The 16471-nt window shown below is 42.4% G+C and overlaps 2 protein-coding genes across 2 annotated transcripts in view; both read right to left on the bottom strand.

Annotated features, from left to right (window-relative positions):
- B4GALNT2 (beta-1,4-N-acetyl-galactosaminyltransferase 2 (SID blood group)) overlaps nucleotides 1-16471 on the bottom strand; it is a 44948-nt gene that overhangs the window by 10997 nt on the left and 17480 nt on the right. Inside the window, exons 4-7 of the mRNA XM_063112631.1 lie at nucleotides 14957-15063; nucleotides 12731-12768; nucleotides 1284-1464; nucleotides 190-276 (exon numbers count right to left, since the gene is read on the bottom strand). Of these exons, the coding sequence (XP_062968701.1) occupies nucleotides 190-276; nucleotides 1284-1464; nucleotides 12731-12768; nucleotides 14957-15063 (413 nt within the window). The remainder of the gene's footprint in view (nucleotides 1-189; nucleotides 277-1283; nucleotides 1465-12730; nucleotides 12769-14956; nucleotides 15064-16471) is intronic.
- Nucleotides 2546-10933, bottom strand: LOC134389471 (Bardet-Biedl syndrome 12 protein-like). The gene is given in 2 exon segments (XM_063113036.1): nucleotides 2546-2800; nucleotides 8813-10933. Coding segments are annotated over 2 exon segments (2376 nt in total).

Below are 16471 nucleotides of genomic sequence, written 5' to 3'. Positions count from 1 at the left end.
AACATATTTAAGCAACATTAGGGTAGTGTGTCCTAGAATGTTTTCCTCCAAACAAAGCTTGTTGTCGGGACTCGTATCAGAGCTGTTATTCTGATCAATTCTCCTCCTCTGTTGCAGAGGTGATCCCCTCTGAATTTCACCGGAAGGTCTACAGGGTGCACCACGGATCTCCAAGGACGAGGGCCTTACCTGGTCCAGGGTCATATAACTTGGGTATGACAGGATGGCGAATGGTCACTGGAAACTTGGCCACTGAGGAATTGGATTCCAGACTCACTGGAGGGAGAAATAAGGTCATAGCCCGGATAGCATCGTGTCTGGGTCTAACTCTGTGCTGCCCCAGGGAAACCGACATGATAGGGGAGTGAAGGGTAGGAAAAGTCCTGGCTGGGAAGAGACTGAGGACCCTAGAGAGTCTGACATTCAGGCTCCTGACTCCTGTGTGTCCCTCGGGCACCCTACCGCGTGCCTCCTGAGCTCACACTTTTTCCCGTGAGAATGTGGTAGATGGAGTGGGCTTGGAATCCCATGATCTGGATGAAGTTTGACTGCCATTTACTATCTGAAACACTTTGGGTAAATCACTTCATCTTTTTCTCTATGTACAAAACCAGGATCATAATACCTGCCCTATTTTACCTCACAGGGCCATGTTATGAAGGGAAATGTTTGAAAATCTGAAGGTGGGGAGAACTATATTCTTCAGTGAGTGGTCATGAGTGATCTGTCCCATGGCAGATTTGCTTCAGTTGGTGTCCTGTGTAGTTGGCCAAAAGAAAAAAAGGTGCTTTTTATTCATCCAGAAATAAACTAAGGCTGCCCTGAGGGCAGCAGGAACTGTTCTCCCAGGAATTTCTGTGGTTGGGGGGATAGGGAGAGGGGAGACAAAGACACTGCCTTTGGAACTGGGATCCCCCCCATCCCCTCTTTCCTGTTAGTGCCCAGGACAAGGTCCTGATGCAGATCGCTCCTTCCGCTACTGCAGCTGAAGTCTTCAGCTTTAAGAGCTGCAGAGAGTGGGTAACAGAACTGGATGGTTCCCCCCATGTGCAAGGTGCACAGTATCAATGACCTGTCCTCTCCTCGAGTCACTCTACGATGTCAATGGCAATGTTTGGGTATAGTAATTAGGAAGTTAAGTGTCTGGGGTTAGAAACAGGAGCTAGGGAAAAATCTTAAAATTAGGTAGGCTTCCAGGAGGAGGAAGACTTATTGCCTTATGAGAGGGCTCAGTGGGATTTTCTGGCCTCCTAAGCATTTGCAGTCCAAGGACAGGTTCTCACCCATGTCCACCCCATGGTGCTGGTACACCGTGCTGGTGTATGTCACATGTTGGAGGATGAACTTCAAAAGCTTCCGGTCACTGGTCGAAATGGTCAGCTGCTTCTGGCCTCTGCCCTGCACCACATTGTCTGGGATGTCAGCGAGGGTGTTCAGTGTCCCCAGAGAAGCTGTCAGGGTGACCTAGGGTGGGTGAGATAAAAGATGCAGTTGGTTGGAAAATGTTCATCTTTGGGAAAGGCACATACCCAGGATGGCCAGCAGGGAGCAGAGCACACAAGGGGGAGAGGAGAAGCATTAGGGACAGTGCAGGTCTCCTCAGCGAGTCGCTGCTCTAGCCACCTCTGCCTACCAAGCCCCAGGGCTTCGTGGCTTCAAGCGCCCGTTTTTCGAAACATTCCTCCCTTGGCTTGCAGGGTACCACTCTTCCTGATTTCTTCTTACTCTGCCAGCTGCTTGTTTTTACTTCTCTTTGCCGGCTTCTCTTCCTCGTCTTCTCTCTGACCTCCAAAGTAGTTTTCCAGGGTTTGGTTCTGGGCCCTTTTCCCTTCTTTACACCTTCCCACTAAGAAATTTCATCTGTTCCCGTGGCTTTAAATACAGTCCATTTGCAGGTGGTTTCAACATGTATGTCTCCAGCTCATCTCTTTCTTTCTTTTCTTTTTTAATTTCAAAGAAAATTATTTATTGCAAGGATTTATTAAACATTTAGTACTACTGACATGCAAATACCAACTCCACAAAAAATTCTATTATATAAAGTAAGCTGAGCACCTATGTTAATATGTGGCACTCATAATCTTTGTAACATTTTACCAAAAATTAAGTTTTAATAGTATACAGAGGTAGAATAAAAGTATTAATACCTACCTAGGTAAAAATAATACACTTTATGTTTAAAAACAGTTTAACGTTCAAAATTATTATTCCAACAAAATAATACTTGAACAAAGACAGATTGGCTTTATCCTTCTGCTCAGAGTCTGTTGATAGTAGCCTTAATTAATCACTATATGAGATCAATTGAATGGATTTGGTACTGACTAAACAACCTGTTTGTCAAACTAATCAGAGTAGCCAATGGAGTGGTATCCTCATGTGAAAATTAGAGTTTGGCCAAGAACACATCAGGCTGAGGAGTGGATTGTTGGAAGAGGCCCTGAGCACCCCTGTATACTTACTGATCTTTACCCAGTCCATGTCCCAGGCTCATGTTTATACTAAGCAACTTTGAAGCACATGGTAAAAACTTCCCTTGGACAGCTCAGGGCTGCGGGAGCCAGGCTAGGAAGCCAAGTGGTGACTGCCCGCGGCTCCAGGGGGCTGTGATGGAGCCTGAGGGCCATGCCAGATGCAGCTGTCCCAGAATCCAGTGGAGGAGCTGGCAGCAGCGGCAGCGGCGTAAGCGGCACTGGCGGTTGCAGCGCCAGCGGCAGCAGTGGGAGAAACGGCACCAGCGGTAGCGGCAGCAGCAGCGGGAGCGGTGGAAGCGGTGGCAGCGGAGCCAGCGGCAGTGGTGCTGGTGGCAGCGGCACCAGCAGCAGCGGGGAAAGCGGCAGTGGCAGGAGCGACACCCTGCGGTACCGCCCTGTCACCCAGCAGCCCGGCAGAGTCCAAGCTGACCAGAGAGGTGGCTCCCCAGAGAGACCCAAGACCCGAGGCAACCACACACTCAAGGCACTAGTGGCCAACTGAGCAGTCACTGAGGTAGCCATACCAAATTGGCAACCACAGCAACATCTTAGTCAGTCAATAGTGTCAAACCTGTGGAATGTGAAACCCCCTGCCACAATGAATAAGCATCAAAGAAAAGATACCAGAAATACGAAAAATCAAGAAAGTACACCACCAAAAGATAATAAATCTCAAGCTCTAGATCCGATAGAACAGGAAGCCCTTGAAATGACTGACAAGGAATTTCGAGTGATAATTCTAAGGAAACAGAATGAGATACAAGAAAACTCAGCTAGACATCATGATGAAACGAGGAAAAGTATACAGGAACTGAAAGAGGAAATGTACAAGGAAACCAATCCCCTGAAAAAAAATGTAGCAGAACTTGCCAAACTAAAGAAGTTATTCAGCTAAATAAAAAACACAATGGAGAGTTTAACCAGCAGGCTTGTGGAAGTTGAAGAGAGAACCTCTGAACTTGAAGATGGGCTGTTTGAAATGACACAGGCAGACCAAAAAGAAAGGAAAAAGAATCAAAGGCATTGAAGAAAGTCTGAGAGAGATATCAGACAACCTTAAGCGCTCAAATATCCGAGTCATGGGTATTCCAGAAGGGGAGGAAAAAGGAGATTGCATTGAAAACATATTCAACAAAATAGTGGCAGAAAACTTCCCAGGTATAGGAAAAATCACAGATCTTCAGATCCAGGAAGCTCAACGATCTCCAAATGTATTCAACCCAAAAAGGTCTTCTCCAAGACATGTTATAGTCAAATTGGCAAAACTCAAAGACAAAGAGAGAATCTTAAAAGCTGCAAGAGAGAAGCGTCAAATCACCTATAAGGGAGCCCCAATCAGGCTAACATCAGACTTTTCATCACAAACCCTAAAAGGAATGGGATGATATATTCAAAATACTAAAAGACAGAGATTGTCAGCCAAGAATACTCTCCCCTGCAAGGCTATCCTTCCGAAATGAAGGGCAAATAGTATATTTCTCAGACAAACAAAAACTGCGGGAGTTTACCACCACACGACCACCCTTACAAGAAATTCTCAAGGGAGTACTGGATTTGGTTCCTGAAAAATAACTACCACTGCCATAAAAACCCAAGAAAAATCTAAACCCACTAGTATAATAAAAATGGCATTCATGAAGAGAAAACAAACAAACAAACAGGCTATCTACAATCTAAGGAACCAATGAACACAGAAAACAAACAGTAAATCAGAAAGCAAGGAACAAAAGACACCTAAGACAACCAAACAACGATCAACAAAATGCTAGGAATAAATCAACACTTTTCAATAACAACTCTTAATGTAAAAGGCTTAAATTCCCCAATCAAAAGACACAGACTGGCTGACTGGATTAAAAAGGAGGACCCAACTATATGCTGCCTTCAAGAGACCCACATCACCCATAAAGACTCACATAGACTAAGAGTGAAAGGATGGAAAAAGATTTACCATGCAAACAGAAAAGAAAAACAAGCTGGAGTAGCTATTCTTATATCGGACAAAGTAGACTTTAAACTAAAAACCATAAAAAGAGACAATGAGGGACACTACATCATGATAAAAGGACTGATCCATCAAGAAGACATAACAATCATAAATATGTACGCACCCAATGTTGGAGCAGCCAGATTTATAAAACAAACTCTATTAGACCTAAAGAAGGAAATAGACACTAATACCATAATAGCAGGGGACCTGAACACCCCACTGTCAATATTGGACAGATCATCTAGGCAAAGAATCAGCAGAGAAACAAGATCTAAACAGTACTCTAGACCAATTGGACATGGCAGATATCTACAGAGCATTCCATCCAACAACCTCAGAATATTCATTCTTCTCATCAGCACATGGATCATCATTCTCCAGGATAGATCACATATTAGGTCACAAATCAAGTCTCAACAAATTCAAAAAAATTAGAATTATCCCATGTATCTTCTCAGACCATAATGCATTAAAACTAGAAATCAATAACAAACGAAATTCTGGAAACTATACAAACACATGGAAATTAAACAGCATTCTACTTAATGACATATGGGTCCAAGAAGAAATCAAGCAGGAAATCAAAAAATTTATTGAAACTAATGAAAATAATGATACATCATACCAAAACCTGTGGGATACTGCAAAAGCAGTATGAAGGGGGAAATTTATTGCATTAAATGCTCACCTCAGAAGAATGGAAAGATGGCAAGTGAACAACCTAACACTTCACCTTAAAGATCTAGAAAAACAAGAACAATCCAAACCTAAAGTTAGCAGATGGAAAGAAATCATTAAGATCAGAGCAGAACTTAATGAAATTGAAACCCAAAAAACAATACAAAAGATCAATGAATCAAAAAGTTGGTTTTTTTGAAAAGATAAATAAAATTGACAAACCATTAGCATGGCTAACAAAAAAAAGAAGAGAGAAGATTCAAATAACAAAAATTAGAAATGAAAAAGGTGATATTACAACTGATTCATCTGAAATAGAAGGAATCATTCGAGACTACTATAAACAACTATACACCAACAAGTTTGAAAATCTGGAGGAAATGGATAAATTTCTGGACACACACAAGCTCACAAAACTGAGCCATGAAGATGTAGAAAATCTGAACAGACCAATAACAATAAAGGAGATTGAAGCTGTTATCAGAAAGCTCCCAACAAAGAAAAGCCCAGGACCAGATGAATTCACAGCAGAATTTTACCAAACATTCAAAGAGGAATTGACACCGATTCTTTACAAACTATTCCAAAAGATTGAAACAGATGCTAATCTCCCAAACTCATTCTATGAAGCAAACATCATCCTGATACCAAAACCAGGTAAAGATATAACCAAAAAAGAAAACTACAGGCCGATATCCTTGATGAATATAGATGCAAAAATCCTCAATAAAATATTAGCAAACAGAATACAGCAACACATACATAAAATTATTCACCACGATCAAGTGGGATTCATCACAGGGATGCAAGGTTGGTTCAACATATGCAAATCAATAAATGTGATACACCATATTAATAAAATCAAACACAAGGACCATATGATCATCTCTATAGATGCTGAAAAAGCATTTGATAAAATTCAACACTCATTCATGGCAAAGACCCTCTATAAGGTAGGTATAGACGGAAAGTATCTCAACATAATCAAAGCCATATATGGTAAACCCACTGCCAATATCATCCTGAATGGGGAAAAGCTGAAAGCTTTTCCTTTAAGAACAGGAACTAGACAAGGATGCCCACTCTCACCACTCCTATTCAACATAGTGTTGGAAGTACTAGCCAGAGCAATCAGAGAAGAGAAGGAAATAAAGGGCATCCAGATTGGAAAAGATGAAGTCAAACTGTCCCTGTTTGCAGATGACATGATCCTTTATATCGAACAGCCTAAAGCCTCTACAAAAAAACTCTTGGAGGTGATAAATGATTTCAGCACAGTAGCAGGATACAAAATAAACACACAAAAATCAGTAGCATTTGTATTCTCCAAAAGTGAACATGCAGAAAGAGAAATCATTTACAATAGCCACCAAAAAAATAAAATACTTAGGAATTGAGTTAACCAAGGATGTGAAAAATCTCTATAATGAGAACTGCAAACCACTGCTGAGAGAAATTAGAGAGGATGAAAGAAGATGGAAAGATATTCCATGCTCTTGGATTAGAAGAATCAACATAGTGAAAATGTCCATACTACCCAAAGTGATATACAAATTTAATGCAATCCCCATCAATATTCCAATGATATTTTTCTCAGAAATGGAAAGAACTATCCAGACATTTATATGGAATAACAAAAGACCATGCATAGCCAAAGCAACACTGAGCAAAATAATAAAGCTGGAGGCATAACACTACCTGACTTTAAACTATACTACAAAGCTATAATAACCAAAACAGTATGGTACTGGCATAAAAACAGACACACGGATCAATGGAATAGAATAGAGAATCCAGAAATCAACCACACACCTACAGCCATCTGGTCTTTGACAAAGGCACCAAGCCTATACACTGGGGAAGAGACTGCCTCTTTAGCAAATGGTGCTGGGAGAACTGGATATCAATATGCAGGAGAGTGAAACTAGACCCATACCTTTCACCATACACTAACGTCAACTCAAAATGGATTAAAGAATTAAATATGCACCCTGAAACAATAAAACTTCTTAAAGAAAACATAGGAGAGACACTTCAGGAAATAGGACTGGACACAGACTTCATGAATATGACCCCAAAACCATGGGCAACCAAAGGAAAAATAAACAAATGGGATTATATCAAACTAAAGAGCTTCTGCACAGCAAAAGAAACAATTAACAGAGCTAAAAGACAACTAACAGAGTGGGAGAAAGTAGTTGCAAAATATACATGACGAAGGATTAATATCCAGAATATACAAGGAACTGAAACAACTTTACAACAACAACAAAAATAACCCAATATAAAAAATGGGCAAAGGAGCTAAATAAGCATTTCTCAAAGGAAGATATACGAATGGCCAACAGACACATGAAAAAATGCTCAACATCACTCAGCATCCGGGAAATGCAAATCAAAACTACACTGAGATATCATCTCACCCCTGTTAGGATGGCTAAAATCCAAGACTCTGAATGATAAATGCTGACAAGGTTGTGGAGAAAAAGGAACTCTCATACATTGTTGGTGGGACTGCAAAATGGTGCAGCCTCTATGGAAAATGGTATGGAGGTTCCTCAAACAACTGCAGATAGATCTGCCATATGACCCAGCTATCCCACTGCTGGGAATATACCCAGAGCAATGGAAATCATCAAGTCGAAGGGATACCAGTTCCCCGATGTTCATCGCAGCACTCTTTACAATAGCCAAGTGTTGGAACCAGCTCAAATGTCCATCATTGGATGAGTGGATACGGAAAATGTGGTACATCTACACAATGGAATACTACTCAGCTATAAAAACGAATGAAATACTGCCATTTGCAACAACATGGATGGACCTTGAGAGAATTATATTAAGTGAAACAAGTCAGGCACAGAAAGAGAAATACCACATGTTCTCACTTATTGGTGGGAGCTAAAAATAAATAAATAAATTCACACACACACACACACACACACACAAAAAAAAAAAAAAAAAAAAAAAAAAAAAAAAAAACGGGTGTGGGGGAAGAAGACATAACAACTACAATTCCTTGAAGTTGATACGACAAGCAAACAGAAAGGACATTGTTGGGTGGGAGAGGGGAGAGGGAGGAGGGAGGGGGGTTTCGGTAATGGGCCACAATAATCAACCACATTGTATATCGACAAAATAAAATTAAGGAAAAAATAAATAAAATAATAATAATAATTTTAAAAATAATAATTAATAAATAAATAAATAAGAAACTTCCCTTGGACAAAGAGCAGGACTGTTTCTGCTTACTAGAAAAGCAGTGAATATCCCAAGCTCAGTGCTTCTCTCCTGCAGCACAATCCACATCCACTGTGTACAGTTTCCATCATTGGCTCTTTGTATTGCTCCTGTGAGACTTAGAAAAATGGGGTACTGACAAAACCAATGAGAAGCTCTGGATACAGCTTTTGCTGTGCATAATGAAAGTCTTTTGTCTCTGACCCAGGTATCTTGTGTATTCTGTAGCATCCCATGAAACAGTAACAGGCTAACTTGTTAGCTTATAAGTAGTGTAAAATTTCAGATCCTGAACAGTCATTGACATCAATTATTTTTTTCTTCGTAACAGCTGGTATTTTAGGCATTATAACTTGGCTACTAGTAAATTTATTATTAGCATGATATATTCCAAAAGATTATTTTCCAAAGACTTAGCTAATAACACTACAAAAATAAAAAACCCCTCTACTTCCTGTGAGTTTACCTGTGTGTGTCCAAGCCCAGTAATAACTTCACTGTCTGTCTGAAGTACTAACAGTACTAAATCCAATGCTCGGCGCCACGCCTCTGTCTTTGGTGTAACAATGTCATAAACTCTTGGAATCTGCTCCTGTTTAGTTGAAACGCCTGATTTAAAAATTCCATTATTTAATTTACTGTATTCATTCAAGATGTAAGATCAAGGAGAGCCAGAATCTGAGGCATTTTGTAGATGATGTTGAATGAATGTGCTTGCTTCAAATTCTGATGAGTAACTGGCAGTATTATAAATGAGCATTGAAAGGTATTTGTGCCATCCATTTGCCAGACATTTAAGCACTGTTGGTCTGTATATTGCCAGTGATGAGCTCAACCAAGAGGAAGTATTATGAAGCCATTCTGAACAGGCATGGCTTTCTTTTCTCAGAGATTGCTCTGCAAGAATTTGAAGATACAAAAATTCCACTGCACCGCCTCCAAGAAAGGCCTTTTCCTCTTTTAGAGCATCATACAAACGATAAGCACAAGTCCAGGACCTATCTTCTTTGGTTTGCATCTGTGCAGTTACTGGGCTACTGAGCATTGCTGTAACCAAATTAATTCCTTCTGTTTTTAGCAAGATTGCCATTCCATTGTTCCTACCTACAATATCCAAGGGACTGCTTCTCCAGAAGGTCACATAGACCCCATTGCCCACACAATCTTCATTCACTTGTGTAATGAAGGTCACCTGTACTGCTCCTGCAGCCTCTGCAAAAGCCTGCATCACACTGCCATTCACTGACCCAATTATCAACAACTTATTGTGTATGCATTTTTCAATTAATTGTTCAGATACATTTCCTTGTACCAGGATGAGGTTCACATTGAACTGGGTTAATACCTGTAATACATAATTTGTCCACAGTTCTTCTAAGCTGTCTACTTGGAGCTTCATGCTATCTAATACTGTTTTAATATTTGCAGACTTATTAAATCCCAGGTGGCGATAATTCTCTGTGAGGTCACCCTCAATGAGAACTACCCGGACAGGCTGATTCTGCAATTCCTTGATCAGAGTAGTACTAGATACTGCTACAACAGTGATATATCCTGGACAAACACAAGAAAAAGTTTCAAGTAAACCTGGCAGACAGCAAGTGAAGATTCTTGAAATGTCAAACATAAATGGCATTGTACAATTGCCTTGTTGCATACATGCATTCTGGTATTGCAGCCGTACTGCTTTCTCTTCCAATTTTATGCTGCTGTGATCTCCGTGACTCAAGCCCACTGCCAACTCTATCAGATCATTACATCCATAAGTTTTGGAAGTAGCTATACTATGTTCTAGAAATCCATCTAGTTTGCTTACCCATTGATTATTATCTGTGCTATGAAAATGCCTACTGTGAATCAGTATTGACTTTCTGCAGTGGGTGTCTGCAAGCCAACTGTTTTTCAGAGTTTGTGATGCGTTTTTATCTATTTCAACTTCAGCCTGAGGTTTGAAGAACTGAGGTGATTTAACAGGTCTCCCAGAAAGACTGTAAATGGTCAATGATTGAGAAACAACATCTTTGAGATCATGCTCTTCCTATGTCAAACCAGTATCTGAAGGGACTTGTAGAAGAGGACACAAACTGACACGAAATGTTTCAAGTCCAGAAAATGTCTTCGTGTTGTCCAGATGGCCAAATATGTTGTGGATAGGCACTTGAAGGGAAACCACCTCTTCACTGCAAGAGTTCAAGCCCTCTGACATCATTGGCACTATTATCGAAATGGGGACACCCAGATGAAGACATTCTTCAACAGCACTGCTCCATGCACCAACAAGAAACAAAAGAGTACTGGTTCCAGTTCTGTATATGTTATATTGTGCTTGAATTGCTTCACTGAGAAGCTGCCCCACTGCACTGGTTAAATCCTAACTTTCAAGAAGCCTTACTGTTAAACTGATTAACACACTTTCATGACATTCTTCATCTATAATAAATTTGGATGATTTTACCGGACCTAGGAAAGTTCTTCCTGTTTCCGCAAATGATGAAAGTTGTTGAAGTCCTATGTGCCTCCTTTTGTTTATGACCCTGCAAGCCATCAGCATGAATCATCGTCTCACTCCTTTCTCCACTCCCATGGGGACCAGACTTCCCGGCGTCCTACCCACCAGGCGCGGTTCTGGCTGGGTCAGAGACACCAAAACGCCAGGGCGAAGGGGAGGGATCCTCTGGTGGCTAGATCGCTAAGAAACCCAGAAGGAGAGCGGCTCTTCTCTTTCTGAGATCCATCTGCACAGTTGGTTGCTCTGCTAGGAAATTTCACAAGCAACTCAAATTTAATATCTTCAAAACTGAACTCCTGATTTTTCTTCACAAACCTGTTTCCCACCCTCACTTCAGTTCTCCCTGCCTCGTGAATAGCACCTTTGCCCACTCAACTCTTCAAGACCCCAAAGGGAGGTCATCCTTATCCTGCTCTTTTCCTCATACCTACAGCCCGTCTGGTGGCAAGTCCTATGAGTTCTACCTTCCAAATGCAGCTAGAATTGGTCCACTTCTCTCCATCCCCATTGCCACCCTCTAAGGCTACTCTCTTGTCTTCTACAACCACCAGTCAGGCACCTTTATGAAAAGTAAACTGGTGTATTAGTCCATTTTTGTTGCTTATAACAAAGTACACTGAACTGGGTGATTTATAAAGAAAATGAAATTTATTGCTTACAGTTTCTAAGGCTGGGAAGTCTAAAGTCCATCTGACGGTGGCGACATTGCAAGATGGTAGAAGCAGAGAGAGCAGAGAGAGACAGATCTCCTCCCTTTTTACAGCCCTCAGACCTACGCCCCTGACCATCATTTTTTATCCATTCACTACTGCAGAGTCCTACAATCCAATCACCTCTTCAAGCCTCCACCTTTCAATGACCATAATAAGATTTCCCACCCTCTTAACAGTCACAGTGGGGGCCAAGTTTCTAATACATAAAACTTGGGAGACAATTCAAGCCTCAACGAGTTTTGGGGGGACATAATTCAATCCGTTACAACTGGATTATGTCGCTCCTACTGAAAACACTAGTCCTTCAACAGGTATTTTCCTTTTTGGAGGCTGGCATGTATGGAGATCTGAACCTTTGACCTTGGTGTTATAAGGTCAACCACCTGAGCTAACTGGCCAACCTAGTCAACAAATTTTTCTAAGAACCAAGTTCCAGGCATTGGGAAAACAGTGAATCAGACAGACTCTCTGCCTTCAAAAAGCTTATATTCTAGTGGGGAAGAGAGGCATAGACATATAATCACACATATAAGGTAATTCAGGTACCAGTAAGAGCCACGAAGAAGAAAACATAGAGTAACGAGAAACAGTGACAAGGTGGTGGAGGGCTTTGCCCAGGGGACAGAGAAGGCCTCTGGGGGGCAGAGGAGCTTGGCTGATTGGCTCACTCATCACCCATTCCAACCTCTGTCTAGCACGCAGAGGACGGACGTCCCAATCTCCTTTTGGTTAGGGTTCCGGATGAGATTTATCCACCGATTGGATATACCTCGATAAGACCTTGATTTGAAGCTACACTAAGTGGGGAAAGTAAGGCAGGGCACAGAGCAGCCTCTGTCTTGCTGGCCTGACAGAGGCAATACAATGTAGGAGCCCATGGCTGTGGCAATAGCATCTGAGGTGGCCTGGATCTTCGGTGTGGTCTTGAAGTCCTCCCTGGAACTAGCCACTCCCGTGGCTGAAAAACTCATGAATTCTATTCACACTCTGCCACCTCTCCCCTCCTTGGGTTCCCATCTGAGAGTTAATCTGGATAGGGGCTCTGTCGAAGGCAGAGACCAGCCACACTTGGGGGAATGAGGACAGAATGCCAAGGGCAAAAAGGGGCTGGGAAGGGGACTCTTACCTTGTAGGTGGGGGCATCTGGTCCGTCAAACTGGAGACCTAAAGGACACAGGGAAAAGGACAAAAGGCACCATCTGAGCTAACGCCAAGTCTCCTACACATCTGCAAGTCCCTTAAAGTGTCACCTCCTACCGAGAGTATTTGCTGGTACACTCCCCTCTCCCAGGGCTCTGCTAGATGGTATTCAATGGGGTCTCTCCCAAACCCGACAGTTCTAAACCCTCTGATGCCCATCCTCAGCCTTCAGTGCTGTGAATTAATTCAGTCCCTTCTGGGGTATCTCTACAAAAGAACTTCAATAAGTTCATGGAAAAATAGGCTTAAAAGACAATACCAATCTTTCCATGAACTTTTTGAAGACGCTCTGTTTTACTGAAGGGAAGGAAGTAATGGATAATGAATCATCTCTACATGAGGTGCCTGGGATAGTCAATTCAGAGAGACAGAAAGTAGAACGGTGGGTGCCAGGGACTGGGGGAAGGTGACATGGGAACTTATTGTTAAAAGGGTATAAAGTTTCAGTTGGGGATGATGAAAAAGTCTGGAAATGGATGGTAGTGACACTTGCACAACCATGTGAGTGTACTTAATGCCACTGAACTGAACACTTAAAAATAGTTAAAATGGTAAATTTTATGTTATGTATATTTTACCACAATAAAAATTGAATTATCCAAAATAAAAAATCATTTTATTTTATTTATTTATTTTATTTATTATTTTTTTTAAAAGATGACCGGTAAGGGGATCTTAACCCTTGACTTGGTGTTGTCAGCACCACGCTCAGCCAGTGAGCGAACCGGCCATCCCTATATGGGATCCGAACCCAGGGCCTTGGTGTTCTCAACACCGCACTCTCCCGAGCGAGCCACGGGCCGGCCCTAAAAAATCATTTTTAAGAGCCAGCCTGTGGCTCACTTGGGAGAGTGTGGAGCTGACAACACCAAGTCAAGAGTGAAGATCCCCTTACCGGTCATCTTAAAAAAAAAAAATCATTTTTAAAATGGCTATTCAAAAATACTAGTGATTCACCACAAGTACAATTACTATCTTTGTTCTTACATGACCAATTCAAATTCTCATTCAAACTCGTCCTCTCTCTGAGGCCTTAGATAACTTACTAAACTTTCACCATCTGTGAAATTGGGTTGTTGTAAGGTCAGCTTAAGAGGGAGGGAGCCCATTGTGGAGGTGAGGCAAGCCAGGCTCACTGAGCTTCAGGGCTGGGGCTCGGTCCTGCTTCCCCTCCCCTTGATCCCCTGTCCAACGTGGTTCAGTCACCACTCTGGCATCCTGAGTTTCCTTCCGGGTGGGGAGTGCCAGCCATCCACACCCTGCATCCCTTCCCTTCGGTGTCAGGCACTCCCTCTCATCACTACCTGTTTGATGGGTGGGTTTGTGTAATTTGGTTTGTGCAATTTGGGTATATCTTGCTCACTGGCGCTGGACTGGAGGGACTCAGCTGGATCCACAAGACCTGCCAGATCACCAGGTGTCACCACCACCTAGACCCTACGGGAAGTCTTTTCCAGGGCCCGTGGGCGGTGGGGGAGCTGTTTGCCTGGAGATGCCAAGAGCACACAGCAGGAGAGTCCACAGGACAGGCCCACAGAGTCCAATGTCTCTGCACCATGGAGAGACATTAGCACCTGCAGGCTCATACCTCTGGTCTCTCATAATATTCCACTTTGCTTTGATAAGGGATATGATGTCGAACTAGAGGGGTGCATAAAAATCCATTGCAGAGGGCAATTTTAACCAACATAAATATTCTTTTCAAAATGCGCTCCCGGGGCTGGCTGGTTAGCTCAGTTGGTTAGAGCATGATGTCAAGGTCACGGGTTCAGATCCCTGTACTGGCCAGCTACCCAAAAAAAGTGTTGATCAAAGTGCACTTCCTGGAGATGGGCTCACGCTTTGTCTGCTCCCATGATGCTGGAGGACACCAAAAAGCCAACTATCTCTTAAGGCTCTTTGAGGCACACAGATGTTCTATGTTATCTGTCCTGTTCTATGTTATCCCGGAGCCCAAGGGAGGTTACAGCAACTATGGGAGATTCCCAGCTGTGCAAACAGTGAGGCTAACACTGAATGAAATGACATCATGCCTCCTGCGTTGAGCTGAGTACACAGCAGGCACCCCATAGATGACGGTTCCCTTCTGCTCCCTCCTTTTGCCTGAGAGTAAGAACGTTGCCCGGGTCCTCTCAAGATGTGACGTACCTACCTGGGATGGGAATTGTGTGCAGGGGCATCACCTCCACTCCGTGGACTGGGTACCCAAAGGGGAGGTTGGGCGGAGCCAGCAGGGGCGGTGGGCGGGGCAGCCCTTCTCTGAAGGAGAACGGAAGCGTTAGCAGCTGCCCTGATCATGGTTCCTGGTTAGTTCTCAAAGCAGTGCCTCTGCACAGAGCCTTGCCCTGCCAGTGTTGAGAAATTGGAAGTAGACTGTCCCCGTCTCCCCTCCATTCTGGCCCCACTGCCTTTATTTCCGCACGTCCCCAAACCCCTAATTTCACAACGTTCTGAGGCAGTTCACAACAAGCACAAAAAAATAAAAACCATGACCAAAAAAAAGAAGAAATTAAATTATCAGACCATAGGGACCAACCCAGCTGTAGTTACTGAACACCAAAGTCACATCTGAACTAGCTGGTAGCCAGGGTCTAGAGTGATTGACAGTCAGTACACTGTCCAAATTATCAAAAGGGGGCAGCAGGCCAATACCCGAAAAGAAGTGAAAGTTCCTAGCACTGAGCTAAAAAATAATCTACATGACAAGAAACTTTATATGGGAGTGGCTGTTATCTCGATATTTTTAGAACAAACACAGTAACTATTTTCACATGGTTTTGTTGTTGTTAACAACACAACCCGCATAACACAATCCAGTGAGACAGAGTCTTTTAGGGACTAAGGTAACACGGCTGAAATGCAGCCTTCAGGGATTCAGTTTAACCAAGGATATCACTTACACTACCTTGAACAAAGATTAGACTACCGCAGTGAATATTTATAGGAATATGAAAAAGACAAATTTTAAAACGGAAAAGGTCATAAATAGGCAATTAACAGAAGAGGAAGTACAAACAGTAATAAACTATCAAACATGATCAGCTTCAGTATCAATAAGGGAAATGTGAATTTAAAAATCAATGAAATACCTTTTTCATTAAAGTTTTAAAATTTGGTTACAGCAAGAGTTGGTTAAGGTGTATGCAAGGTACTATACCCACCCAATCTTCATGAAAGAATGAATTAATATAGGCCTTTTTTTGGGTGGGGGGCCAGCTGGCTATGGGGATCCAAACCCTTGACCTTGGTGTTTTAACACTGTGCTCTAACCAACTGAGCTAACTGGCCAGCTCAATATTGGCTTTCTTGAGAGAAATTTGCAGTAGCTATTAAAAGTTTAAAAAGGTGGCGGGGGCGGGGGAAGCTGGCCAGTTAGTTTGGGAGAGTTAGTAAGTAATATTTTTTGTTGGGGGAGAAGGGGCGGCTGGCAGGTAAAGGTATCTGGATCCTTGACCTTGGTGCTATCAACACTGTGCTTTAACCAACCGAGCTAACCAGCCAGCCCCTCATGTACTACTTTTTAATTGAAGTATAATATGGAGCTAACACACAGGATCAGATTGACCAATCAGACTTAAATGAAGCAGAGATTTTACCCAGTATCAAGCTCCATTCATAATTTCAGCAATATAGATAATTAAGAGGCACAGACATCCTCTAAATTGGT

The sequence above is a fragment of the Cynocephalus volans genome, chromosome 10 (assembly GCF_027409185.1).
Source record: "Cynocephalus volans isolate mCynVol1 chromosome 10, mCynVol1.pri, whole genome shotgun sequence".
In the NCBI taxonomy this organism is placed as follows: Eukaryota; Metazoa; Chordata; class Mammalia; order Dermoptera; family Cynocephalidae; genus Cynocephalus; species Cynocephalus volans.
The sequence above is the reverse complement of the archived record's forward strand: the minus strand, read 5'-3'. Positions and strand labels throughout refer to the sequence as shown.